The sequence below is a fragment of the Momordica charantia genome (assembly GCF_013281855.1).
Source record: "Momordica charantia cultivar OHB3-1 chromosome 8 unlocalized genomic scaffold, Mcharantia_2.0 BLBB01000008.1, whole genome shotgun sequence".
In the NCBI taxonomy this organism is placed as follows: Eukaryota; Viridiplantae; Streptophyta; class Magnoliopsida; order Cucurbitales; family Cucurbitaceae; genus Momordica; species Momordica charantia.
In genome coordinates, this window is record NW_028275166.1 from 31,774,050 (window position 1) to 31,799,527 (window position 25,478).

General features: G+C 31.2%; 4 protein-coding genes and 3 non-coding genes across 7 annotated transcripts; 2 read left to right on the forward strand and 5 right to left on the reverse strand.

Annotated features, from left to right (window-relative positions):
• Positions 1 to 783: 783 nt before the first annotated feature.
• On the reverse strand, positions 784 to 2,174 carry LOC111023312 (F-box protein VBF). Its single transcript, XM_022300725.2, has 3 exons — positions 1,815 to 2,174; positions 1,583 to 1,701; positions 784 to 1,385 (listed from the first exon to the last, which is right to left on the reverse strand). The coding sequence occupies exons 1-3, from the start codon at positions 2,085 to 2,087 to the stop codon at positions 887 to 889; spliced, it is 891 nt and encodes a 296-aa protein (XP_022156417.2). The 5' UTR covers positions 2,088 to 2,174; the 3' UTR covers positions 784 to 886.
• An 8,333-nt stretch (positions 2,175 to 10,507) lies between these two features.
• LOC111023316 (F-box protein VBF) lies at positions 10,508 to 12,358 on the forward strand. Its single transcript, XM_022300731.2, has 3 exons — positions 10,508 to 10,812; positions 10,920 to 11,038; positions 11,766 to 12,358. The coding sequence occupies exons 1-3, from the start codon at positions 10,540 to 10,542 to the stop codon at positions 12,262 to 12,264; spliced, it is 891 nt and encodes a 296-aa protein (XP_022156423.1). The 5' UTR covers positions 10,508 to 10,539; the 3' UTR covers positions 12,265 to 12,358.
• Positions 12,359 to 14,308: 1,950 nt separating this feature from the next.
• LOC111023330 (large ribosomal subunit protein eL18x) lies at positions 14,309 to 16,589 on the reverse strand. Its single transcript, XM_022300747.2, has 5 exons — positions 16,436 to 16,589; positions 16,257 to 16,346; positions 15,058 to 15,186; positions 14,772 to 14,954; positions 14,309 to 14,607 (listed from the first exon to the last, which is right to left on the reverse strand). Exons 1-5 carry the CDS (start codon positions 16,436 to 16,438, stop codon positions 14,449 to 14,451), a joined length of 564 nt encoding a protein of 187 aa, XP_022156439.1. The 5' UTR covers positions 16,439 to 16,589; the 3' UTR covers positions 14,309 to 14,448.
• Positions 15,358 to 15,441, reverse strand: LOC148209920 (small nucleolar RNA snoR53Y). Its single transcript, XR_015793349.1, has one exon. It is a non-coding gene; the product is annotated as a small nucleolar RNA snoR53Y (small nucleolar RNA).
• LOC148209921 (small nucleolar RNA snoR69Y) lies at positions 15,591 to 15,688 on the reverse strand. Its single transcript, XR_015793381.1, has one exon. It is a non-coding gene; the product is annotated as a small nucleolar RNA snoR69Y (small nucleolar RNA).
• On the reverse strand, positions 15,871 to 15,966 carry LOC148209922 (small nucleolar RNA snoR69Y). The gene has a single exon (XR_015793370.1). It is a non-coding gene; the product is annotated as a small nucleolar RNA snoR69Y (small nucleolar RNA).
• Positions 16,590 to 18,653: 2,064 nt separating the features above from the next.
• On the forward strand, positions 18,654 to 23,201 carry CPA (Subunits of heterodimeric actin filament capping protein Capz superfamily). Its single transcript, XM_022300746.2, has 10 exons — positions 18,654 to 18,834; positions 18,956 to 19,071; positions 19,483 to 19,572; positions 20,127 to 20,191; positions 20,759 to 20,920; positions 21,212 to 21,290; positions 21,410 to 21,487; positions 21,909 to 21,983; positions 22,063 to 22,098; positions 22,804 to 23,201. Exons 1-10 carry the CDS (start codon positions 18,732 to 18,734, stop codon positions 22,909 to 22,911), a joined length of 912 nt encoding a protein of 303 aa, XP_022156438.1. The 5' UTR covers positions 18,654 to 18,731; the 3' UTR covers positions 22,912 to 23,201.
• Positions 23,202 to 25,478: the final 2,277 nt, after the last annotated feature.

Sequence of the window (25,478 nt, forward strand, 5' to 3'; positions counted from 1 at the left end):
GATGAATTAAAACAAACAAATAAACGAGGAACTACGTCTTTGACAAATTTAATTTTAATCGCGTAAAACTAACGATTTTAGAAAGATGAGACCACCACATTTGATAGGTAAAAAACGTCAATTATAGTGATTGATGACATTTTTTAGGCGTCAACAAATGTCAATTTTATATTAGCTAGAAAATCTCTCAAAAGCATCCCACACCAATTAAAAAAGAAAACTAAAAAAAAAAAAATTCTATTTCCCCCTATTTCTCCTTTAGAAATTATGAACGGATGATAATTCATTTTTTCTTTAAATGTTATACATTTTCTAATATGAAAGTTCACAAAATGGCGGTCTTATTACGATAAACCTTGGATTGGAGAACCTGAATTTGTATGTAATATAATCGTGGTGTTTGGATTATGAGATTAAAGATTGTAAAAAGTTTGTTTAATATAATTTTTAAAACTTAATTTAAGAAACTAAATATATTATAATATAGTTTGTTGTCAACTTAATTCACTTAATTACATTTCAAATATTTGACTTTTTTATTTATTCAATAATAAAGTAAGTGTTATTATTATGTTATTCCATTAGGATCTCTGCAAACACTTCTCCCTTGGCGCTTCAAATTTTTTGACTTTCTTAAAATCGAATATTTTATAGTTGCGCGACCTCGAAATATCATTATTTATATTTCTTGTATTCTTTCACATTTATATTTCTTGTATTCTTTCACTATTTATATTTCTTGTATTCTTTCACGTTACACGATCTAATCAACATAAAAATAAATGAAAGAACATGTTCAATTCCAAAATTTTAATATTCTTTAAAAGAAAAACAAATGAAAGAATCAATCTAATTACATAATCTCAACCTTTTTTTTTCTTTCTTTCTAATGTTTAGGCCTAATTTGAATACCTTGAAGAACAAGTCCAGCTTTGAGTTGAAATCCTTTGATCTCCATTAAACTCATCTTCACTTCTTCATCAGTTCCATTTTCTCCGCTGAAAAATTCCCCCAATTCAATCTCCAGCCACCCATCTTCCCTCTCTTTCAAAACCCTGATTGATCCATTTTCCTCCATTTTCTCTCCATTTTCCACCAATTTTCTCACCCTTTCCCTCCGATTCCCATAAAACAAACACTCCATATCCTCCTTTTTCTTGTCTTTTCTCTGCAGCCAAACGCTGCCCTCAGAAACCTGGGCCTGGGCCCCATCCCCTACTTGTACACAAACTTGGGCCGGAACCAAGTCCAGTCCATAGGCCCAATCTGAGATCTTCACCAGAAGATAAGCTCCGTATAACGTGTTCGACGACAGCGTTTTGGTTCCGATTTTTCCATTAATTTCCAGCCTGCTCACTGTTCTTAGCTCTGCCACTTCTGCAAATCTGAAAATTTTTAAAGAATTATTCCAAAATTTGAGGGATCATTATACATATTTGTTAAAAAAAAAAAGTTACCATTTTAAAATGGGATGAAATTTACCATTTAAAAAATTTTCAATCTAATATGTATATTTAAAAATATTATCATTTTTCAAACTTTGTGAAAATATATATTTATTTTATCAACTTAATATATATACCTGGATTGAGAATGATTGTTCCAGCTCCAGCAGAGAGGGTCAGAGCTCCCTGTTATGGAGAGTTCTCTTGCAGACAAAATGTAAGAAATTTTCCCGGAAAATTTTTCCAATTGGAAGCTCTGCACAAGATTTATATATTATTAATTATTCAATCACTGAAAAAAAAAACAAATTTATTTTTCTAAATGGAGGAGGAAAATTTTATGGAGTTAATTTAATTTTAAATTATTACCTTTTTACCGCCGTCGAGGAGGAGCGGAGAGCAGAATAAGAAGAAAATTTCTCTCTTCGAACAAAATGGGGACTCGCCGGAGATGTCAGCGGCGGCGAGAATGTGGGCGTAGTTATCGGGCAAGAATCTCCCCCAAACGACGTCGGATTCCGCCGCCGACCGGAACGCCGCCGATACGACAGACAATCTTCCGGCGTCCGACGGAGTTGTCAGCGACAGAATCTCCGAAACGCAGTCCTCCGGCAACATTCCGATGCTAAAAATTCCGGCCATTTTCTGTTGTGTCAGCAAAAAAATTTGAAATCTCTCTCTCTAGACTTTACTTTCTCTCTCTAGTTTCTCAGTCCTAGTTTGAGGAATGAGGTGAGAGATGCAGTGGGATTTATATAAGAAAAAAAAATTAACTTTTTAATTTGGGCACATGTTAATTTTGTTAATTATATTTTACAAATGTTTAACTACTTTTTGACCAAAATTATAACAACTGGAAAGGAAATGAAAAAAATATATATATTATACAAAGACTAAGGAGTGATTGGAGAGTTTCTGATGCAACTTCCTATGGGTTCCCCAAAATTGACCATCCTCCTCCACTTCTAAGACTTCACTCATAATTATATAAAAAATCAATAATTCAATTTTCTTTTTTTAGAAAGAAATTTGTTAAAGGGGCGAGGTAATAGGTCTGGAACAACCAAAAAAGAAGTGAAACTAGAAAATCATATGATAGATGTAACGGCCTTGTGCTGGATAATCGGTGTGCTCATCAAAAGGATCTCGAAGACCCACCAAAGCACGAAAGCTAGAATCTTTCAGAAAATGAATTCCTATTCGAAGAGTGCATAACTGCATGGATAAGCTCACACTAATCCATCAATTTTGGATCCAATTCGAAATTTTCCTTGGGAGGTATCAGGAAGGAAATTGGAATGTAATAATATCGATTCCTACAAATACAGAAGAAAAGGTTCTCTATTGATTCAAACACTGTACCCGCGGGATAGGGATAGAGTATCAGTGGGGGAATCTTTAATAGACTGGGGTGACAACTCACACGAATTGTTTGTTAGAATTTAAGTTAGATCTAATTCCTTAGAATATACACGAATTTGTAGATACATGAATTGTTACCTCGTATGTGTGAGTTAATGTATTGAAATACTGAGTGAATTTAGTGAGAGTTTGTCAATACTACGAGTATGATGACAGATCCTACGCTAAAATTCTTGTGAAAGTGTCTTATAACCAACTCTCGGTAAGCATCACTTACTGCTAGTATAAATAGGGGACAAATCTCATATTCAAGTATGCACATTATTGATAGATCCTCAAAAATTACTAACTTGATCATTGTACCGTGATTTTTCTTTTTTCCGGATTACTCTTCGTGTGATAATAATATATTTTTTTAATAATTCAAAGATTTTAACCTCTTCAAATGCAATCTTTTTTCTTTTTCAAGTTTAATTAACCATTTTTGTTGTTCTTGTTTTTTTTTTCCCCTTCTTGACGTCTATAACTTTTTCCTTTTTTTTAAAAAAAAATCATTTTGAAGTTTTGAGACAAAACCCGATTCTTAATTTTTTTTTCCAATATACCAATAATTTGGGTCATCTCAATGAGAGATGAAATTGTGTTAATTATAAAAAATGAAAGAGATTAGGTATAGAAGTTAAGTCAATGTGTATTAAAAAAAAATTGTTCAAACCAACCTAAACATAATTCAAGTGATCATATAATAGTAGCTTTCTTTTTTAAGTTAGATACTTTACATCTTAATCTCACCTACTCATATTTGAACTAAAAGAAAAAAAGGAAAATATATAGATAAAAATAAATTTTATCTTATTTGAACCTTAAACTTAATAAGTGTTGTAATTTTATCTTAAAATAAGTATTACAGTCTTTACCTCCCAGTACGTTTTCATAAATAAAATCATTCGTAAAAGTATTATTACGTGCTTTCAATAAATTATAATATTATTTCTTTTAAAGATCAATACGCGGCATTTCTTTAATTGGAACATTCATTCAGTTTTTGTTGTGTAAGGAACAATTGAGATAGTTGAATTAATTAGAGATAATTGATAAGAGTGATTAGGCCAAAAGAACTATTGGGTTTGGTTTGAAGTCAATTCAAAGAATTTAGTTGATAATATTGATCAATTATTTGTATTGACAAAGCCATCTTTTTATAATATTATATTTAATGACTTTTGTATTTGGATAATCCTCTCCCTCTCCACCATGTTAAAGTTAATATTCAACGTATTTAAATTGTACGTTTATTTATATGCATGGTCAATATCATATTTATTCTTGCTTATTTCATCTTAGTCTTTTTAAAAGAGAAGTGTAGTTTTCGAGAAACGGTTTTTAGAAAACATAGTTCGAGAAATTTTGTTAACACTGGAAAATATTTTGGAAATATGTTGTACGCTTAAATTAATATAAGATAAACAATGACACTTTATATATAGCATACAACTTAAAGTACGAAGGATCGTAAATAGTGGTACTCTTGTAAGAATTCTAGCACGTGTGAGTATGAAAAGTGGCTAGGAAGCACTTCCCACCAAATGTACAATGAAACGAGAACGCAGAAGTACTAAATACATAGAATGAAAGCATGAGGGAAGAGGATGTTATGAGCATGCAATCACAGAATAAATCTTTGACGAGCATGAACCATGACGTTTATATTTAGAAAAAAATGTTTATGCATATATTGTAAACTTTGTTCCTTATTATTATTATTATTATTTCGGTGAGAATTCTATTACCCGATCTCTAAGTTTTAAGCCAGTGTAAAGTTCCTTTGAGGTTTCGAGAACTTATTTAACTTTTTAAATTTTGAATTATTAAAAAATCTTTTTGGCTAATTAAAATCATTTTTTTTTAAATATCGTGTTAGATTGACAACGAAGTTACTTTAAAATATTCTAAAACCATTCGCAAAACATTCAAGTGCTTTTAGTGAAATCATTTAGTTACAATATCATTTACAAGAAAAGAGTATTATAGTACTTTAAGAGAAAAACGCTTAATTAATGCTTCTTCGTCAAATCAAAAGTTATATATATATTTAAACAAATTCAAAAGTTATATAACTCATATAAAGTTTAACATCACAATAAATACTATGGTTTGATTACCTAAAGTTAAATTTATATTTTATTCTCCTCTTTAATTAAGATGTCCCACCCAAATAAAATTAGTCAAGAAAGGTTAAAGAAAAACAATTGGTAAATTAGCGGAATATAAATGGAGAGTAAAAATTGTAACACGTATCTAATTTTAGAGTCTGATCAAATTGAAATTTTAAGATGAAATTTGATACAACTAAGTAGATTTTTCTCATTATTTTTTAACCTAATTTTGATATCTTTTCAAATTTCAAGTTTTGAGTTAAATTCGATGAAATTTACAAAACTGAATTGAAAAAAAAAACCTTTTCAGAAAAAAAATCCCTTTTTGATTATATAACTAAACACAATAATTTTTTTTTTTTGAATATTTTTAAAAGTAAATCTTTTCCCCAAAATAAAACTCCCTTTTTCACCATGTAACTAAATACTATAGGGATTTTAAAATAATTTTTTAATTAATTAAAAGAATTTTTCACAAAAAAAGAAAAAAGAAAAGAAAGAAAAAGGGTAAAAATGGAAGAAGCACGATGAATCCCCTTTGGACGCGTTTGGTGGAGCAAAGCCATTAGCCAAATGGGCATAGTCAGAGTCCCCGGTATTTGACTTTTGACCAAAGCCCTCAGTTTTTCCTAAAATTACAAATGGGCCCCGCAACCCAACCAAAATTAATTAATTAATTAATTAAATCAACGGTCCAATCCTCCCCTTCTGGCTGACTTTCCCAGTTACCGGTTTTCCGTTTGGCATGCAGCCAAGCAAGACCCTTTTTTTAAATACTAAACATTCAACGTGTTTTTGTGGACCCCACCACCATCCACTGGAAAATTTCTCTATCATTATCGTTATTATTCTTATATTTTTATTTTTTTAACTGTAATATTAGGCCCTTGGATGGAAAATTTCTCTATCATTGATCGGAATTAGATGTCTTAAAGCTATGTTTAGGTTGATATCATTATCGTTATTATTAAATCATTATTGTTATTATTATTTGGTTAAAATACTACTTTGGTTCAATTTTTTTTTTTGTTTCTTGATCTTTTGATTTTGATTTATTTTATTTTTGTAGTATTAAAATGTTTGCTTGGTTCATAATCATTTCGATCTCTATTTGCAAAATTTTTATACAAATTTTATACACGACAAAAACTCTTTTATATAAAGTTATGACTACCATTTTCAAAAATATATGGACTGTACTGTCGTGTTGAATTGTGATTGAAAAAATGAGATAAAATATAAAATTAATAGACCAAAATGATCATCTTTAAAGGTATAGAAAAAAAAAAACATTTTAAAAGTATAAGAATTAAAGTAGACAAAAGTTTAAATTACAATGACCAAAATGGACGGTTTTAAAGTACATTGATGAAAAAAGCTGATATTAGAGGGACCAGAATAGTTTTTTTTTTTCACTAATTTAGGTTAAATAGACCCCATGGTCTCCAATAATTTCTAAAATGTACCCATAATGAATCAAAATTTCTCAATGAAGTCATTCACTACAAAAAATTGTTACAATTTGTCAATAAAAAAGTTGATGTATCATTAAACTATGATTTTATTCACTGCGAGTGGCGTGTTCATAGATACATTAACAAAACAACAATTTAATAATGCATCGATTTTTTATCCACCAATTTTAATATATATTTCTAAGGAATAACTTGAGAATTTTTAATACATTAAGAAAAAATTTTAAAAAAAAAAAGTTGAAAGACTGGGTACTAAATTGCGAATTACTTTTTAAAAAATTAGGCTTAACAATTTTTTTAAATGAAAAAGTTTAACTCAAAGGGCCATAGGTTAATATCTTTAATATAGCAACTAATTGAATTTCACAATTATTTAATATATTTTTATTTACGTGATCCGGTGATCATAAGATTCGCTATGAAAGCCATGTTTAAAATTATTTTTTATTATTTTTATTTGTACTCATGAAAAGAAATATTTTTTAATTAGAAATATTAAATATATATATATATATATATATATATATATATTTGGCAGAACATGAACAACTTTTGGACACTAAACAAAATTTCACAATTATTTAATCTTTTTATTTACGTGATCGTGGGATCACAAGATCCATTATGAAAGCCATGAAAATTATTTTTTATTCTTTTTAAATATAAAACATTATTTGGAGAATAATTTTTAGACAAATAAACCACTAAGATTAGACAGCGAAATAGCTAGAGTTGGATTGGTTTGAACCATGAATATTAGCGAGTTCATTTTCATAAACTAAAAAGTGAATTTTTTAAAAGCATTTAAAAAAATATATTTTAATTAAAAAAATTAGTTGTGGGACATGAAAGAATAATTTAAAAAAGTGTTGTTAATAACAAAATGTCTCACCAATGATAAACGTTTTTTTGTTGTGTTTTCTTAAATTAAAAGAAAGAAAAGAAAACAATTAAAATATTTTAATGTAGCAATCGTTTTCTTTCGAATATTTTTTAAATAGGAAAAATGCATAAAATTAAAAAAGAATCTAACATAATATTGTAATCTTCTTCACCCTCAAAGTCTCAATAAAAAAACATAATAAAATAAAATACTCTACCCTAGTTTCCATACGTCGTCTTTAAAACAAAATTAGGGTTTCTTTTATTTTTCTTTCTTTTAAAAAAGTTCAACATATCATGGCGTTGGACCAATTGGGTTTTTAGTGATATTATTTATTATATATTATTGTATAAAATTATTATTATTATTATTATTAAAATACAAGATAAGACAGGTCGAGGTGGGGATACTATATCTCTCATCCGAACCCTCAATAAATCTTCGATTTGACTTCGTACTCAATCAAATTGGTAGGAAAATTATGAATATTTTGTTTTGTCATCTCACGATCTCTTTGTTGTAAATATATGTCAATTACCACTAAATTATGATCGCTTTAACTTTTTTTTGTCATCTTTAATTATATTTGAATAGAAGAAATTATAAAAGTACAAGAACATTTTAATAGGGCGACTTTGAATAAGTAAACTTATTCCAATTCATTAATATTGTTATTTTTTTAGTACAACAATTTTGAGATATGGGGATCGAACTTTTCGACTTCGAGGGGAAGGAGTATATGCTAAATACCGATGAGTTATGCACATGTTGACATATTGTTAACTAATTATATGTTCTTCGATGTGACTTAGAAAAAAGAAAAAAAAATTTGACTTTTATAATGTCTATTTTAATGAAAGTTTAGACCATTTTTATAGTAGCCATTAATTAATTTTGTTTCTTTTTCTTGCAAAAAAAAAATCCTATTGTTCAGAAATTTAGTTTGGTCCAATTTGAGCATAGTTCGAAAACTAGTTAACGCATTTATTCTGATAATTTTTTTTTCCTTTTAGAATACACAAAAGGAATATTGAAAAAATGTGTTACTATTAAAGAGTTGGTGGATGACATTTACCTTTCTCGTTTTTATTTTTTATTTACAAATATGCATAAATGTTATCTTTTTTTTCTCTCATTTTTAAGAAACCATAAAAACGAGCATACGAAATAATTACCAAACACTTTTTTTCTCTTGGAATAAATAACCTAAAATGAAAACAAAAAACAAGAATGATTCTAATTACGTTCAAATAATTCCATTTTGAAATTAGGAAAAGAAAAATAAAGAAGAAAAGTTCGTAACTAGTAAATAAATTAATTTTTTTACTACACCCTCGTAAGTTTGTAACCAGAGGTATCTACCTACTCTTTAAGATGGTTCGTATTATCGATCGATTCCTATTCTCTCACATAAATATATGTTTATCTCTATATTCTTGAAAAAATACTTAGGTGTTTATCAGTCAATACTTATCTTTTATTGACCACCATTAAAGTTTGACAAATAAGAGAAAGAAACAGTGACGTTCGAGTAGAGATGAAGGGTACATAAATGAACGGATACCACATATGAATGAGAGAGATCATGAGATCATAGAAGAATTGTCAAAAAATGTTTAAAAGAATTTATAATTACTACTTATACTAACAAGGTGCACCTTCCTTCTTCGAGAACTAAAAAATTCCTGGGACATTCCATAAAAGCAAAATAGATTTTATTTAAAAAAAAAAGGTTAAACAACTGCCAATTAATTAGGCACCTAATTATTGTTCATATTCTTTATCCAATAGAGATTGATGTGTAACGAATTTTATTCGCTAATAAGTTATTAATATATGAAGAAAAAGTCACGTCCTCAATCCCTATGAAAATTTAGGTTTTTAAAGGGCATAAACAAACTACATTATTTATAACTCAATTAATAGTCTAGAAGTAAGGGAAAGGCTCTAGCAACAAAAACAATCTCATCTTAAACCTTATTAATGTTCTAATTATTGTTCTTCTTTTAAAATTTCTTTTATTTCTTTACCGAACTGTCATATAGTTTGGATCGTTTGCCCGTCGCAAGTAAGAAAGAAGGTTCGAGAGTTACCCCTTTCTTTGGTTGCATCAATAACCTCGAAAATGTACATTTTAAGGAATCCGTGTTGGAAGCATGTACAAATAATATGGAGATAGAAGATTGAGCATCGATACCTCTAATAAAGGGATAAGGTAGCTCAACTGCCGAGCTATGCTTATATTAGTATTGACAAAGTGATTTACAAACTCTTTACTAATAATAAATGATAATAGAGTTATTAGTGCGAAACAACCAGGCTTCATCTATAAATGTTATTGTAGACCCTTTCGAAGACTTATTTAAATATCATACCAAATATGAGTTTAGATCTAATTGATTAATCACCTATTAATTCCTAACCATATGTCAAACCGTGCACACTTTTAACTCATTCAAAACTAAATAATAAATTAAATTACAAGTTTGGTCTCTAAATATTAAAAAATATCTAATATATTATTGGACTTTAAAAAGTTTCTAATAAAGTCGGTAGGTTTCAATTTTGTGTATAATAAATTGATGATTTATTAAATATTCTTTAAAATTAAATAACTTACTAAATACAAAACCAATAAGTTGGAACCAAACTTTTTACTAATATTATTCAGTTAGACGCAAAATTGAAAGTCTAAAAATCTACTAGAAAGTTTTTGAAACTTACAACGCCTATTAAATCTAATATTATCGAAAATTTAAGAATCTATTAGTCACATTTAAATTTCAAAAATTTATTAGATACATTGTTATAAAAGTTGAGAAACTAAACGGGTAATTAAATAACCCTAATATGTAGCCATGTGGATCATAGAGAGAGAAAGGACCAATCCATAATTATAAAGAAAGTCCAAAAATATACACAGAAGAATAAATCATAGAGAGATAGGACCAATCTACAATTACCCCAAAAAAAAAGTCCACAAAAATACACGTAGGATAGTCAATTTCGCAAAATTGCACCTAGGACGGTCAAATTTGGGATTCCGTAAGCTAATACATACGTGGCAAACAATTTTTATATTTTATCCTACTCAACTGATGACTAGGAGAGAGAAACTAGACCCCCACTCTTTCTCTCTCTAAACTCCCAATATAAACACACCCACTGCCGTTTGCCTTCCGTCAAGAATTAGAGAGAGAAAGTAGAGAGAGAGAGAAATGGCCGGAATTTTGAGCATCGGAATGTTGCCGGAGGACTGCGTTTCGACGATTCTGTCGCTGACAACTCCGTCGGACGTCGGAAGATTGTCCGTCGTATCGTCGGCGTTCCGGTCGGCGGCCGAATCCGACGTCGTTTGGGGGAGATTCTTACCCAACAACTACGCCCACATTCTCGCCGCCGCTGACATCTCCGGCGAGTCCCCATTTTGTTCGAAGAGAGAAATTTTCTTCCGACTCTGCTCTCCGCTCCTCCTCGACGGCGGTAAAAAGGTAATAATTAATTAAATTAAACCCACAAATTTTCCCTCCATTTAAAAATAAATAAATTTGGTTTTTTTAGTGATGGAATAATTAATTATATAATAAATCTTGTGCAGAGCTTGGAGTTGGAAAAAATTTCTGCGAAAATTTGTTACACTTTGTCTGCAAGAGAATTGTCCATAAGTTGGAGCTCTGATCCACTCTGTTGGAGCTGGAAGAACCATTCTCATTCCAGGTATATAATTAATTAAACTTTTCGCTAAATATATATTTTAGAGTAAAATAATTGAACTCTAATTAATCTTTGAAAATTTTTAATTTCATATGTTCCTAAATTTTAAAATAAAAAATTTACCCAATTACAGGTCCGGTCTTCACCTCCTCTGTTTGAACTAAAAAATTACTCAATTCTTTACCATTTTATTTTTGTTGTATAAAATTGCCCATTATATTAAAATATTGATATTAAATTAGCAACTTCTTAAAATTAAAAAAAAAATTCATATATGGTGATGTGTAAAGTAAGTTAATTGAAAAATAAGACAAATTAGAAACAGCAAATCAAAATTACTGGTAACGAAATTACTGGTAACGTTGTCGTTTATTGGTAATTGTTCCTATTTCTTATTTCTCATAAATGTTTTTAAATTATGTCAAAAAGTTTTAGAAAAAAAAATCAAGTTTGTTGTTATTGTTTCCAATTTTTTTTAAATATAGGTAATTGTATCCATTTTTTTATTTAAATTTTAGATAATAAAAAACAAGCTAGAATGATTGACCTACATTTTTTTTAACAAAAAAATAAAAAGTAAAAAGAAATAAGAAATATTAACGTTACTAAAGGAATCTATATGACCAATTAACTTCATTCTAATTTCTTACTCCAATGATTATTTTGATCCACTCTCACCAGAATCTAATTCATTTCCTCTTTCAAAAAAAATTAAATAATAATTGTGCAGATTTGCAGAAGTGGCAGAGCTAAGAACAGTGAGTTGGCTGGAAATTAGTGGAAAAATCAGAACCAAAACGGTGTCGTCGAATACGTTGTACGGAGCTTATCTTCTGGTGAAGATATCGGATCGGGCTTATGGGCTGGACTTGGTTCCGGCCCAAGTTTGTGTTCAAGTGGGGGATGGGGCCCAGGCCCAGGTTTCGGAGGGCAGCGTTTGGCTGCAGAGAAAAGACAAGAAAAAGGAGGATATAGAGTGTTTGTTTTATGGGAATCGGAGGGAAAGGGTGAGAAAATTGGTGGGAAATGGAGAGAAAATGGAAGAAAATGGATCAATTAGGGTTTTGAAAGAGAGGGAAGATGGGTGGTTGGAGATTGAATTGGGGGAATTTTTCAGTGGAGAAAATGGAACTGATGAAGAAGTGAAGATGAGTTTGATGGAAATCAAAGGATTTCAACTCAAGGCTGGACTTGTTCTTCAAGGAATTCAAATTAGGCCTAAACATTGATGAACTCATTAAAAAGAAGTGAAATTAGTTGATTGTATGTAATTTGATTGATTGATGTTTGATTATTCTTTAATTAGTTTTTAATTAGTTATAATCCTATCGTGTGTCAATCTAAACATGGCGTTGAGTGGTTAAGATGGATATATTTTTCCTAAAATTTAAAAAATTAGCCAACATGAAAATAGTTCGACAATTGCAGGCTTGTTCGATAATGTTTATATTTCTTGTTTTCTATTTTTGTTTCTCATCTTTAATAAACGTTTCAAAATCGTGTAGAAATTTTGGAAACAACAAAATAAAGGTTTTTGTTTATGATTCCTATTTCTTTTTTTTTTTTTGAAACATAGATAAAATTATTATTTTATAATCTTTTAACTTATAAAATACATAATAAATTTAAAAAGTAAATATAACATAAAAATTTAAATTTAAATTTAAAATTTAATTTTCATATAAAACTCACCTTTTTAATTTAAAATTCTAGATAACAACAGACAAGAACTGTATTTTTGTTTCTTTTTCCAAAGAAAAATAAAGAAACAAAAAACAGTTATCAAATACAAATTTTTACCCACATATTTTCAATAATTAAAAAAATTGAAAATTCAAATTCTAGCTCCACATCAACCATGAGAACACTTGGAAAGTCTATGGAAGAGAGAGAAATTGACATTCAATGAATTTATCAGGTTAAAGAGGGCGGGGAGGCAACAAATTATTGAGAATGTTTAGAAATACAATTTGATAGGACTCAACTCATTGAGCCGTTTATTTTCGATCAAAATTTTGAATCCACAATTGTTGATGTTGTTTTCTGTCGAGTTTATAGATTGGTCATGAGCTGACGTAGACGAACTGTCAAGGTAATCCCAAATTAACCTATACATGAAACAAACACTCTGACACCCAAGTCAGTTGCGAACTCGAACTGTATTAAGTCGTTTTCAAAGAAAATGGTGTACCTGAGACTTAGTGGAGTGTAAATTTGATGAAAATAAATAATGCATAAGGTACAAATAAAACTATTTATAGCTAAGCTAACTCTTAATTTGAATGAAAAATGAGAACTCTTGGAAAGTCCACGAGAGAGAAAAAGCTGGGACTCCATTCAGTCTATCATTTGAAATAATTAAATCTTTTTTAATTGTGGAAATAGGAAGATTTAAAAATGAATTATGATTTCTCATCAATAAACAAGTGTTAGGTTCTGCTCTGCTCGCAAACTAAACTAGCGGCAGGAAATACCGCTTTCAAATTTCACCAAACTATGCAACAAATCTAACAAACCTTTAATCTTTAATTTCATTTTTTAATTCCACTTGAAGTTGTTTCTTTATTTATTTGATTTTTCCAAGCGCGTCGCGTGGTGCGGCAAACTCCTCAAAATTAAATTAAAAGAATTTTTAAATTTAAATGATGTTAATTTATTTACTAACATATTGTAGAATTATTATTTTACAATTATCATATATTCTATAATATATTATATCTTACACCTTTTTATTTTAGCTTATAACGTAATATAATATATTTATAAATAAAATTTTACACTTCAAATTTTCAATTTCAAAATCTAGAAACATAAAAATGTTACTTTTAAAATTTACATCATCCAAAATAGTTTTAAAAAACATTTCTGTATTCCATTGACAAAATTTAATTCATTCAGTAAATCTAAAAATAAAAAACAAAATCACATGCCCTAAAATAGTGTTCAACCCTTAGATACATTAGAACCGAAATCCTCAAAGTATTTACATTCAAATTTAACAACAAAAACACAAATCAAATCAACCTAAATTAAGTGTTCAAAAAAATCTCATTCAACTACAAGAATTATAAACCTTTCTAACAAATACAAAATTAACTTATTGGGGTTATTTACCACTCATCCAAGAATAGAGTTTAGATTTAAAAAATTCAAATTGATAAATTTTAAAGTTAAAAATTAAAAGTGAACCTCTTGGTTCAAGGGTAAACATCAGACTAAAAGCTTAAAACCATAAGATAATTGGGAAGAAAGAATAGAGTCTTAAACAAGAGATTAAAGTGAATCCGATTTTGATTTTATAATAACGAAAACTTGTACTAAAACATGACCGAGTCTGGCATAATAATATTTCTGCAAGTCTAGCAAAACGTGAATTTTTTGTCTCACAAAAAAGGTTGAACATGTAGGAGAGATTAAACTCTGAATCCCCTGCTGTTTCTCTTTCCCCTTGCTCTCTCAAACTTCCTTCCCTTCGACCTCACATACGGTTTCGTGTGGCTGTGAGGCACACCAGGAGCAGGTCCAAAGTGCTTCACTGCTTCACGGGAGTTCTTCGGTCCTCGAAGAAGAACCTTCAGAAGCAAAGATAACAGAAGTTTTTAAGATCTAAACCATTGAGCATGTGTTTGACAAACCAAACTAAGTGGCTCTTCTATGAAGACATAAACGAATGAAATATATGGATGGCAAAGCCATACAAAATTGGTGTATCCGAAATTGGGATTTATAATCGTACCGTGTTCTGACCAAGAGGAGCCTTCAGGGCAAGCTGATCAAACGTCAAGCATTCACCACCTGCCTTCTCAATCCTTGCCCTTGCAGTCTCGGTAAACTTCAATGCTGTAACTTTCAAAGCTGGGACTTCATAAACACGAATGTCATCGGTCACAGTTCCAACAATCACTGCAATTTTATTTTCCTGAAACATGTTAACCACCAGAAAATTTAGACAACGAAAAAAACACAAACACTCAAAGGCAAAGTCAAAATGTAAAAAATACATTATAAATAAGATCACACACCTTTCCCTTCATGAACTTGATAAGTCTGGATAGTGAAATTGGTGGCTTGTTGACCTTGCTCATGAACAAACGCTTGAGGATCACTGCATTGAAATTGCTTCCAGTTCTTCGGACAAGAAACCGGTACAGCTGAATTCAGCAAACAAGATAAAGATTCATCATTTAGGCAATTCAGATAATAAGGCATATAAATCTACAGCATAGCATGAATTGACATTGAAGAGTGAAAAAATGTATCGGTAATGATATACAAACAAACACAAAGCTCTTCCAGAACTAATTAATTCCAGAGTGTATGCCAGTTCCCTCAGAGACATAAGTTGAAGAACAATCATCATGCGATCAGTATTAGCATGGTTTAAAAAGTGAAACATCACAGGGAACAACGACAACTATCCTTCCACAAAGGCAAAAAGGAAGTCCAGATTCAATATAAAGAAGTGAAAAACAAAAATACTGAGAAAACAGGAAGCCTGCAACTCGAAGAGCAAAGAAGGTAACTATTGAAATCAAAAGGCTTTTAGGGCAGAAGATTTGGGGCTCAGATAAATATGTGGATTTTGTCCAGTCCTTGACCTTTAGAAAGTCTCATAATGAGCTGGGTATCACATATTTCATCATTGCTACGGAGAATTCCTCCCGGGTTCCAGATTGATTCACACAAACGCATTCCAAAAAAAACACAGTTAAAGAGAAAATCAAAATATTGGTTCAATCGGAAAAAAAGTACTTTGAATCTAAAACATCACAGTTAGATAGAAAATAAAATTATTGGTTCATAATTCACATTCAAAGTACAGGAGTCTAGCTTCGTTCTGGGCTCAGATAAATGTGGAACTAGTTCATTCCTTGACCTTTGAAAGGTCTCATAATGAGCTGGGATACACAGATATCATCACAGCATATAAATTCCCCCTACTTTCTTATCAAACAACCATATTGAAAATGTAATTAGGCTTGTAGATTCAAGAAAATAAACACGAGGGGAGAAAAACAAGTAAAGTATTAACAATGGCTGAAGTTTAGGATGCCGATAGCGAATTAGATTCAGAACTCAAACTAATTAACCCAGTACATATTTTTTTCATCGAAGAAACTACACAGATTTATTTCCATTCTCTGAGAAAATAAATCTGTGAATGCAAATGCTCTTTCCTGCTATGAGAACAGCGGAACCAATGATTATTAGAGACACCAACCTTGACGAGGAGCTTCAGGTAGATATCGTCGGACTTGGGCGCCGTCCTCTTCGTCTTCTTGCTCTTGCCACCTGCTACCAAATCGATCCCCTGTAAGAAATAAATGGAAAACGCATCTAAGACATTGATCTACGCCATTGGAGGAGTGAAAAAGATTGAGACAAAGAGAGAAAAAAAACCATTGGAGCTTTCGGTGGAGAATCCCTTCGCTTCTGCGCCGGCGACTGAGAGACTGAAACGAAAATGGTTCTAGGGTTTTTCAATACCCTATTTATTCATGGAAGATGAGGGAGAATTCGAATCCTGTGCGGCTTGACCTACATGAGAAGTTTAATCTTGATCGTACACGTGTACGATCAGGGAATCTACAATGAAATTTTGGGTTTTTATAATCAATTAGGTTTAAATCTCACTCTTTTAACTTTATTTCTAAATTTTGAAAATTCTCTATTTTAGTTTATAAATTTTTGGGTTTTTTCCATTTTTTCTAAACTTTTAATACGTCTATCTATCTTACTTAAATTTTAACCTTTTTAAATATAAAAGAATTTCTGTTATTTTTCTTTGATTTTTTTTTTTTGAAAAAAAATTTCTTAGATCACATTATTTTGTTTTTAGTTGTTCAATACATGTTAACATGATATATATTTTTTAAGAATATAGCATTACATAGATGTGAGGATTGAAATGGTCGACAAATAGGTAAGTAACTAATTTCTTAAGGATTGAATTATGTTCAAATTAACAAATTATTGAGGCGAGCGTGCATTAAGCAAGTAAGTTTAAATGAGTACTAGTGGATTGAATTTAAGCGTCAAAATAATTATAGTTGCTGCATGATTTTGGCATGAGAGAGTTTACTAATGTCACACCAAAGGTGGGTATGACTGGACCAAGGTGATGACGTGCACCTAATACATTTTTCTACCTAAAGTAGTATTTAGACCAAGGTAATATCGAACTAAACATAAGTACTATAGTTTATCCAAATCCATGTTTTGTAGGTTTAGGACCTCGGCTTCCTAAACATAATTTGACCTCACAGGGTTATCGACACTCCCAAATTTACCCCAGGTTAATTCTTAGGCTATCGATGTCGAATTTGTACTCCAAAAGCCTTGGTAATATTTCCAAAAGACATGACCTAGCTTAGTTAATGATAAACCAATGTAAATCTCACCGTGTTGTTGTAGCATATGTTGATTACGAACTACGAAGATACCTGTGATTATGGTGGTTTCTCAATTGTTTGATAACTTGCAATGTCTTGGTTATGTGCAAACATGACATTTGATCTCGATGTCTCGATTTTTAGTATATGAAGACAGAGACATGCATTAGCTTAATTATTCCACCATTTGGAAGATGGATTTTGTTCATTATCACATATTGGTAAAAAGTAAACTAATTGTTATTTTAAAATTATGACATGTTACCTATGTTCGAGTCAACGTCATATCAAACATTAGCCAAATCCATGTGTGGTTAGGGTGTTCACGAGGTGGGATGAGACGTAATTCTCCATCCTTGTAAAATTACATAAGAAATTTTGAGATCTAGTTTTCCATACGAAATTATTCACGATTCAATTATTTTATTTTTCAATTAAACATTTTTTTAAAAATAAATTTTTAATTAATTGCTTGACTCCCAAAGATAAAATCCTATTTACATGGTTTAATCCACGCACATACACGCATGCACCCACAGACACGTGCGTATTTTATGTCCTTGCCCCATTTAGGTGACATGAAAAATCTTCCTCCATCCCCACCCTATGGAGGACCTAAATGGAAATTCCTTGCCCCGTTTAAGACGGGGCATCACGGAGAAAATAGACATCACTATCTATGTGTGTTTAAGACAATCCAATATACTCAAATGGTGAATGAGATGTCACGATCAAATATGAAGGGTCCTGAATCATTTTGACTATTCAAGTATAGTCTATATATAATTAAAATCTAAATAATAATAAAAACAAAGCAAATCAAGTCTAAAACTTTTACTTATTTTGACAGTGTTTACTAAAATATAAAAATAGAATGAGTTCGAGAAATACAACCTCAAACTCATCCCCTCCTAAAAAAACATTTCTATTATAAACTTTTATTCACGTCGGTCCACGCAATTATTAGTCCAAGTGGAGAAAGCTTACAATTTACTTCTTAAAATAATGGTCGTTTTATTTTTAAACAACAAGTCGTGGATCCACTTCCGACACCATCGGTTGGGTTGGGCCCGGCCCAGCCATAAAAGCGTTCTAAAGTCACCTGCAAACACTCTTTGACACATAACGACACGTCGGAATAATATTGCGGAGCGGGCCCTAATACACCGGGTCAGATTCTTACCGACCCGATACAGCTCACAGGCTGTTTTCTTTTACGCCGCTATTTTCTCCGTCTCTGCTTCAGTACGTTCGAAATCGGAAAAAAGAAAAGAAAAAAGAAAAGAAAATTCCAGTTCCCGGCAATGGCCGACGAGGAAGTGGAGCTCAACGACGAGCAGAAGAAGGAGATCGCGAAGTGGTTTCTTCTTAACGCTCCGGCCGGGGAAATCCAATTCGTCGCTAAAGGTAATCAATTACAATTCGGTTCATGTTGATGTGTATTTTGGCACATACATCTTGCACAACCATTTCCGGTGATTTTCTGTTCGGATTACATTTGTGATGCTCCGTGTTTTTCAATCTTCAGATGTCAAAAAGATTTTGAACGACGATGAGTTGTACCACGAGGCAGCATCTGAAGCTTTTCCACAGTACAACAAATCGCACATGGTTTGCATCGAAATGCCTGGCCTACTAGGAGATGTAAGTTTCTAATGTGCATAGTCTTTGTGAGCAGCTTTTTTCTTTACGGATAAGGTGGGGGAACTAGTTTCATTGATTCGAGATAATTGTAGTGAGTGTCGTGAAGAGCCTGCATTTTGTTTTCATGGTACGCGTCAGACTTGCTTTTGTTTCATTCAAATTACAAAAGGAGAAGCAAAAATTTCACAAACCAGAGTTAGTCGCGAAGATTTTGAACATATCTAGTGAAACAAAGTGATATGGATGGTTGGTCCAGTGGGTGGTTCTATAATTTCAAAAATCAAGCATTCGTCCAATTTGTGAAAGGAGTATTTGGCTCTTATTATCTTGAAACTACGTTCTAGAAAGCTTGCCCATTAAATATGTAGTTTTCTCGATCCTTCTCAGTTTTCTAATATCGTGTGAATTTAGGTGATTCTTACACCGTTCAATGAGCTTGAAGAAAACGAGTTTCTTGACCCAAGAACTGCACAAGTTGCTATAATTGACAATATCAAACAGGTAAGAGTCAAATTAATTTTTAATCTCATCAGAATAACAGTTGTATGGACATAAAAGACATTTTCAAGTGGCTAAGATAAGTATAGACTTCTCCCTTGCTTGAGATGTGGAGAGACGAAGAAAGCATGATTAAGATTGTCAGTAGAAGTGATTAACTTATTGCGGAAACTTGAATCTTATATATTATTTTGCTCACCATTTTTAAAGTTTATTACTATTCCTATTTTCAGTTGATGTTCCATTATTATGATTGAATCTGAATCATGTCATTTCGCTTACGGTTTAGCATTGTCTGTTGATTTAACCTGTATTAACAAAATTAGAAAGACCTAGCTGTTTAATTTTTATTCATGAGAAAAACTTTGACTAAATTGTTAATTACATTAGTATCTAATAATTTCTCATATCTTCTGGTTTATTCTATACATAGTGTTGTCCTTATCAGATCATGGAAATCTTACCTCCTTGCACACTCCCCCCCTTCCTTGGTCAAGCTCTGCATTCTTAGCTGTTTTATTATTTGATCTGTTCACTTCATGTTAAATTTGGTTCAGGTGTGTACTGAAGTCAGACCTGCATTGGATGAAGAACTCCCATCTGCATATGTTGAGGAATTTCGGTAGGCTTTATGACTAGTTTGAAAAAGAATGAAATCAGTGACAATTCTTGTTGGAGTTTTATTATATTAAATGATTAGATGGATGCGAGTTTTAAAATTTATAGGATATGTGATTAGGTGATAAGACACAGTCTCCTTGGAAATGAGTCAGTTTCTTTGCTTATACCGACCTGTCTAAAGTTTTTCTTTTATTTAACATCAACAGAAGTCTGTTGTGTTTAACAACAAATATTTGTACTTTTATAGCATAATTGAAAAACAATTTAAGCCATTTTTCGGAGTATGGAGACAATAGACATTACCGAACCACAAATTATGACATTTTGTTTTCTGTACAAGATGCTTAGAGTCTAGACCATTTCAGGTCAAATGAGGACCCTACACCCAAAATTTGTCTCATATAAGTCCTTCCTGAAAGCTGAAGTACAGCCATTAAGTAAGAAAAGGTTAGGAGAATATGTAAATAAAGATACGAGACAAAATGACTTGATAAAGTTGTAAAATATACCTTAAGATGTTTATCAATGGCAATGAGTTTGTTTTGTTATGTATTCTATGCTATGGCAGAGGCTCCATAGAGGCAGAAATTGCTCGATATGTTGGTGAAATGTATCCTAAAGGCGTTTACTCAATTTACTGTGTAAATGGAAAAGATGCGGATGGACCTGAATTTGATTTCGAGCTTGTTGTGGTTATTTCTGCTACTAGACATAGCCCTCAGAACTTCTGGTACGTGCATAGTCATCAAAATATGCCTCAGCAACTTCTTGACTCGTCTATTTGTCTTCTCCTATTTGTTTTCTATTCCCTCTCTTTGTTGTGATGTGTACGGTTTGGAAGAATTATGTATCATCAAGTTTCTATATTGGATTTGTTTGTAGTTGCAGAAAATCTGATGCTTTTGGTTCATATATTGCCGAACATATTCCAATTCATTAGTGTCGATGAACTCATTTTCCAAACTCCAGATTCAGCTCCTCCTCCTTTTTTTTTTTAAATGTTTGTTGCCATTATGTGCAGTAATGGAAGTTGGCGTTCGACGTGGAACATTGAGTTTAAAAACGATTTTCAAACGATTGAAATAAGAGGGAAAATGCAGGTACTCTCTGTTACTTGATCCAAGTGTACATTTCTTTGATTTGAACCTGCTCTTTTATAATGTGTTATTAAAACCTCGTAATTCCATACTTTGGGGCTCTTTTCCTTTCTACTCTTCAGGTAGTTGCGCATTACTTTGAGGAGGGAAATGTCCAATTAGACACAAAGCATGAATGTAATGATTCAACTATCATGCAGGTCATTCCCTATTTAAAAGTGTCTTTTTATTTTTTTAAACTATTACTTCTGGTCAGTACTGTTATCCTTAGGTGGAATCAAATGCTTGATTATTTTTGCTGATTTTTACATTGGTCTTTAGAACATTCCACCATGCAGTACAGCGTGGTTATGTAAAATGAATCTTCATATGTGATAGTATGTTCAGTTATGTTATTGATATTTCTCTAGAAAATCGGCATATTCACTAAATTCTGTAATGTATTTACTTTGTTTGTGCCTCAAATGTTATTATTTTTAATTTTGGTATGCTGTACTTGGAACTTTTTATCTGTTGCTTGTATCTAGTTCTTGTGATAGAGAGATTGTTTATCTCACTATTAGAATGTATTCATTATCCAATCCTTTTCAAAATCGTTGATATTTGTTATAATTGTTTCAGTCTCCTGAAGATTGTGCAGTTGCAGTAGCCAATATTATTCGTCATCACGAGGCAGAATACTCGGCATCTCTTGAGGTTCGACATATTTTTATTATCAGTATAATTTATTATTAGCTCTCATAGAGAGATTGACTTATGCTTGTCCACTTGGCAGACATCCTATTCAAACTTGCCTGATACCACCTTCAAGGTACTCCTTTTTATTGGGTGAAAAGCTATTGCATTTCTAGAGTCTTCCAGTGGCATAAATTTTGCTTTGTTATGTCAAATGATTGTTCATCTATTGTCCCATTATTCTCACACCATCTAATCCTAGAAAAAGTGAAGGATTAGAAATTAAAAATAAAAAGTTGATTTCAATGAAATTAAGGTAAAAATTCGCCATGAACTCTAATATAATAACGATATTAATAACCCTTGAAGTATGCCGATTCTGTCGATTTTTTATGGTTGATTGCTCAATTGGAATGTTAGTTGTATGCATACTGGACTGTCAATTTCCAGTTGTCCTTCTCTGCATGCTGGACTGTCAATTGCCAACTCCATCATCTTATTATAAATTTTAAACGAAGATTTCTTTGTGGATTTGATTTTTTTCTCTTTTTTCTGGTTAATCTTATGCAATGTGTTAAGTTGGAGTTATTCATAGATTGTACAGGGGTTGCCAGATTTTCTGGTCACAGATTTTCCTCTCTACTCTGATGCTGTTATTTGGCCCAACATTATCTTATTATCTCATTTCCTTAAAATTTTCTTTTTGAAAAAAGGGGGAACTGATGTTTCTGATGTAGTTTCGGAATTTTGTGTTGCTAGAGATTTTCCCTTTGCGGTCTTAACCATCGCATGTTCTCAACGAATCCGTTAGTCATCTCGGATCTTTTATTATGCATTGCAGGATCTTCGGAGGAAGCTTCCTGTTACTCGGACCCTATTTCCATGGCATAATGCCTCGCAATTCAGCTTAACAAGAGACATTGCTAAAGAACTTGGAGCTGGAAAGTAAATGCTCAAACATCAAAAACAGGAGAGCCTTGTTCACATTACAGGTAAAACAAAGATAACAAATCTCATTCCCCTTTCATCTGCCTTTGGAGTCTTTTTTCTTTCTTTCCTCGAGTTTCGCTTCCTTGTTTCGATTTCTTCCATGTTGTATTTATTCTTATGAGTTGCTGTTGTATAGCTGGAAATGCAATGGGATCATACCGATTGTATGTGCACATAATTTGTAAAGTGATTGCTATGTGTTCTGTTTTACTGGGTTTGATTTTGAAATAGATTATAGTTCTTGCTTCATCTTGTTCTTCTCATCTTTTATTTGCTGTCCTCTTCAATTATTTTGGCTCCCTTTATTTTGTAATCCCACTTATTTACTACAATTATTGTATTGTTGTTATAGTTATTGTATAATATTCATAGTCCTTTGATTTATGCTACCCATTCAAGCTAGGTTGGATTCTGCAATGGAGGAAGAAAAAATAATAATTTAAATCCTATTTTGGTCTTGTAGTTTTAGTTTAGTTTTGGTTCATTATGGTCTACGTACTTTCAATTCTGGTTCATTTTAGTTTTTATACTTTCAAAATATTCATTTTGATCGATACTTTTAAAAAGTGACCAATTTGGTCCCTGTTCCTAAGATTTCGGCACATATTTTAGACACAATGGGAATTATTTAATGCAGATTGATGTGTACGTTTCAGTAAATTTAGCGGGTAAATTGTCGTGCTAAAATTGTGATGGATCAAAATGATCATTTTTCTAAAATTAGGAGGCTAAAGTAGATGTTTGTGAAAGTATAAGCACTACCATGAATAGAAATTAAAATAATAGGTTGAAAAATGGACGTGTTGAAATTGAACAGGACCAAAAGAGTATTTAAATTGTTTAACAAACTATTTTCATAGCTTTTTGACCATATTTCTTAAACTGTTTTTAAGAACTAAGGTCGAATGGTTTCTAAAGGCTGGTGTTATTGTGCAGATTTAAATTTTTATTCACAAAATGACCTTTTTTTGTTTCTAAGTTTTAAATGGATAAGGAGAGAGAAGAAGTTTTAAAACACTTATCTGAAAATGTTTTTTTTTTTTTTTGAGAAAATATTATCTGAATATGTTTTAATTGAATTTTTGTTCTAACAAAATAAAATAGTCTATGGATTAAAACAACACAGTATGCATTTACAGTTATTAAATGTTATCAGTGTTGTATACCTTATTTCCATGGAGCAATTATTTAATAACTTGCATGAAGATATAGTACAAATTTTTAAGGTAATTAAGAAGATACCTGCTTTAACTCGATCAATCGTATTAACTTATTCCAATCAATATAGACGACTCAATATAAACCGACTGATTAATACATTCACAACCATCCGAACTCAAATATCGAAAAATCAAATTCTTACCACATGTTCGAGTGGCAATGAGTCCTTTTTTTTTTCTTTTTTTTTTTATCCTTATTGGCATTTTATGTGATTGTGCCATTTCTCTGACTCATTCGAAGTTTTGACCTTAATGCGTTCAAGTTTATGAGTTTCTAGCTCACGTTGGCCTCTTTAAGTTAATTTTTTATTGTCATGTCGTCATTCTTTTAATTAATAATTTAACCTTTTAAGTTTTGCAGGGTTATATTTATCCCTTCAATACAAAAGAGTTAGGCCACACCTATGACTGCAAGACATCTCTACTTCACAATTTAGGTTAGGTTCTAATTCTTAGTAATGTATAAAATAATAAAAAATAAAGAAATAAAGAGCCAACTTGACTTTAGCTCGGCACCTAGTGGCGGATCTAGGATTTTACGTCAGAGACACAAACGCATATAAACATAATGGAAAAATATTTATTTTTAACTTGAACTTGATAATGTGTATCAATCTGCACCTTTTGTAATTTTCACGTGTTGCAAATTTTACCCTTCGATAAATGTTCATTTGAAAACTTATTGAAAAAAATATTATCGTGTGTTAAATGAAATAAAAATTGGTATGAAATAATTGATAGGATTCGAAAAAAATAGACATTATGAATTGATTTTTTAGCTTAAATTTATAAGATTTGACATAATTATTTAATAGTAGATTTTGTGAATTAATCAAATTTGAGAAACTTGATTTTTATTAAATTAGTGGGATTTTGTGAATTTTTTTAATTTAATAAAAGGATATCATCTCTGACATTTATAAAGTTTAGAACTATAAATTTAAATTTTGTAAAAAAAAAAAGAAGTTAACTAAAAAGAAAATAAAAGTTCACTCAAAAAACAAAAAATAATAGTAATAAAAATTGGAAAACCAGGCCAAACAGCATAATACATGGTATACTATATTTTAATTAATTAAAATTCAGGGACACGTGCCCTTGGTTTCAACGTGGATCCATCCTTATCGGCACCTATCTCTAACTTCATGACCTTCACGGAGTTTGATGTATTAAAAAACAAAGAAAAAAAGAAAGTAGGGCACACTTCACGTGGAGTGGAAATTCACTTGGCCAAATAACATTTTAATTAATACATAGTATACTATATTTTTTTAATTAAAAATTCAAGAGCACGTGCCTCTAGTCC

Excerpts from the sequence above, each read along its gene's own strand:
- LOC111023330 (XM_022300747.2), bottom strand. Across the intron at positions 15,187-16,256 it reads ACCTGAAGCTCCTCGTCAAG|CTGTACCGGTTTCTTGTCCG; the intron begins GTTGGTGTCTCT and ends TGCTGAATTCAG. Across the intron at positions 14,955-15,057 it reads TCAAGTTCATGAAGGGAAAG|GAAAATAAAATTGCAGTGAT; the intron begins GTGTGTGATCTT and ends AACATGTTTCAG.
- LOC111023312 (XM_022300725.2), bottom strand. The coding sequence starts at position 2,087 with ATGGCCGGAATTTTTAGCATCGGAATGTTGCCGGAGGACTGCGTTTCG. Across the intron at positions 1,702-1,814 it reads TCCTCGACGGCGGTAAAAAG|AGCTTCCAATTGGAAAAATT; the intron begins GTAATAATTTAA and ends AATCTTGTGCAG. Across the intron at positions 1,386-1,582 it reads AACAATCATTCTCAATCCAG|ATTTGCAGAAGTGGCAGAGC; the intron begins GTATATATATTA and ends AAAAATTTTCAG.
- LOC111023316 (XM_022300731.2), top strand. The coding sequence starts at position 10,540 with ATGGCCGGAATTTTGAGCATCGGAATGTTGCCGGAGGACTGCGTTTCG. Across the intron at positions 10,813-10,919 it reads TCCTCGACGGCGGTAAAAAG|AGCTTGGAGTTGGAAAAAAT; the intron begins GTAATAATTAAT and ends AATCTTGTGCAG. Across the intron at positions 11,039-11,765 it reads AAGAACCATTCTCATTCCAG|ATTTGCAGAAGTGGCAGAGC; the intron begins GTATATAATTAA and ends ATAATTGTGCAG.
- CPA (XM_022300746.2), top strand. The coding sequence starts at position 18,732 with ATGGCCGACGAGGAAGTGGAGCTCAACGACGAGCAGAAGAAGGAGATC. Across the intron at positions 19,573-20,126 it reads TAATTGACAATATCAAACAG|GTGTGTACTGAAGTCAGACC; the intron begins GTAAGAGTCAAA and ends AATTTGGTTCAG. Across the intron at positions 22,099-22,803 it reads TGCCTGATACCACCTTCAAG|GATCTTCGGAGGAAGCTTCC; the intron begins GTACTCCTTTTT and ends TATGCATTGCAG.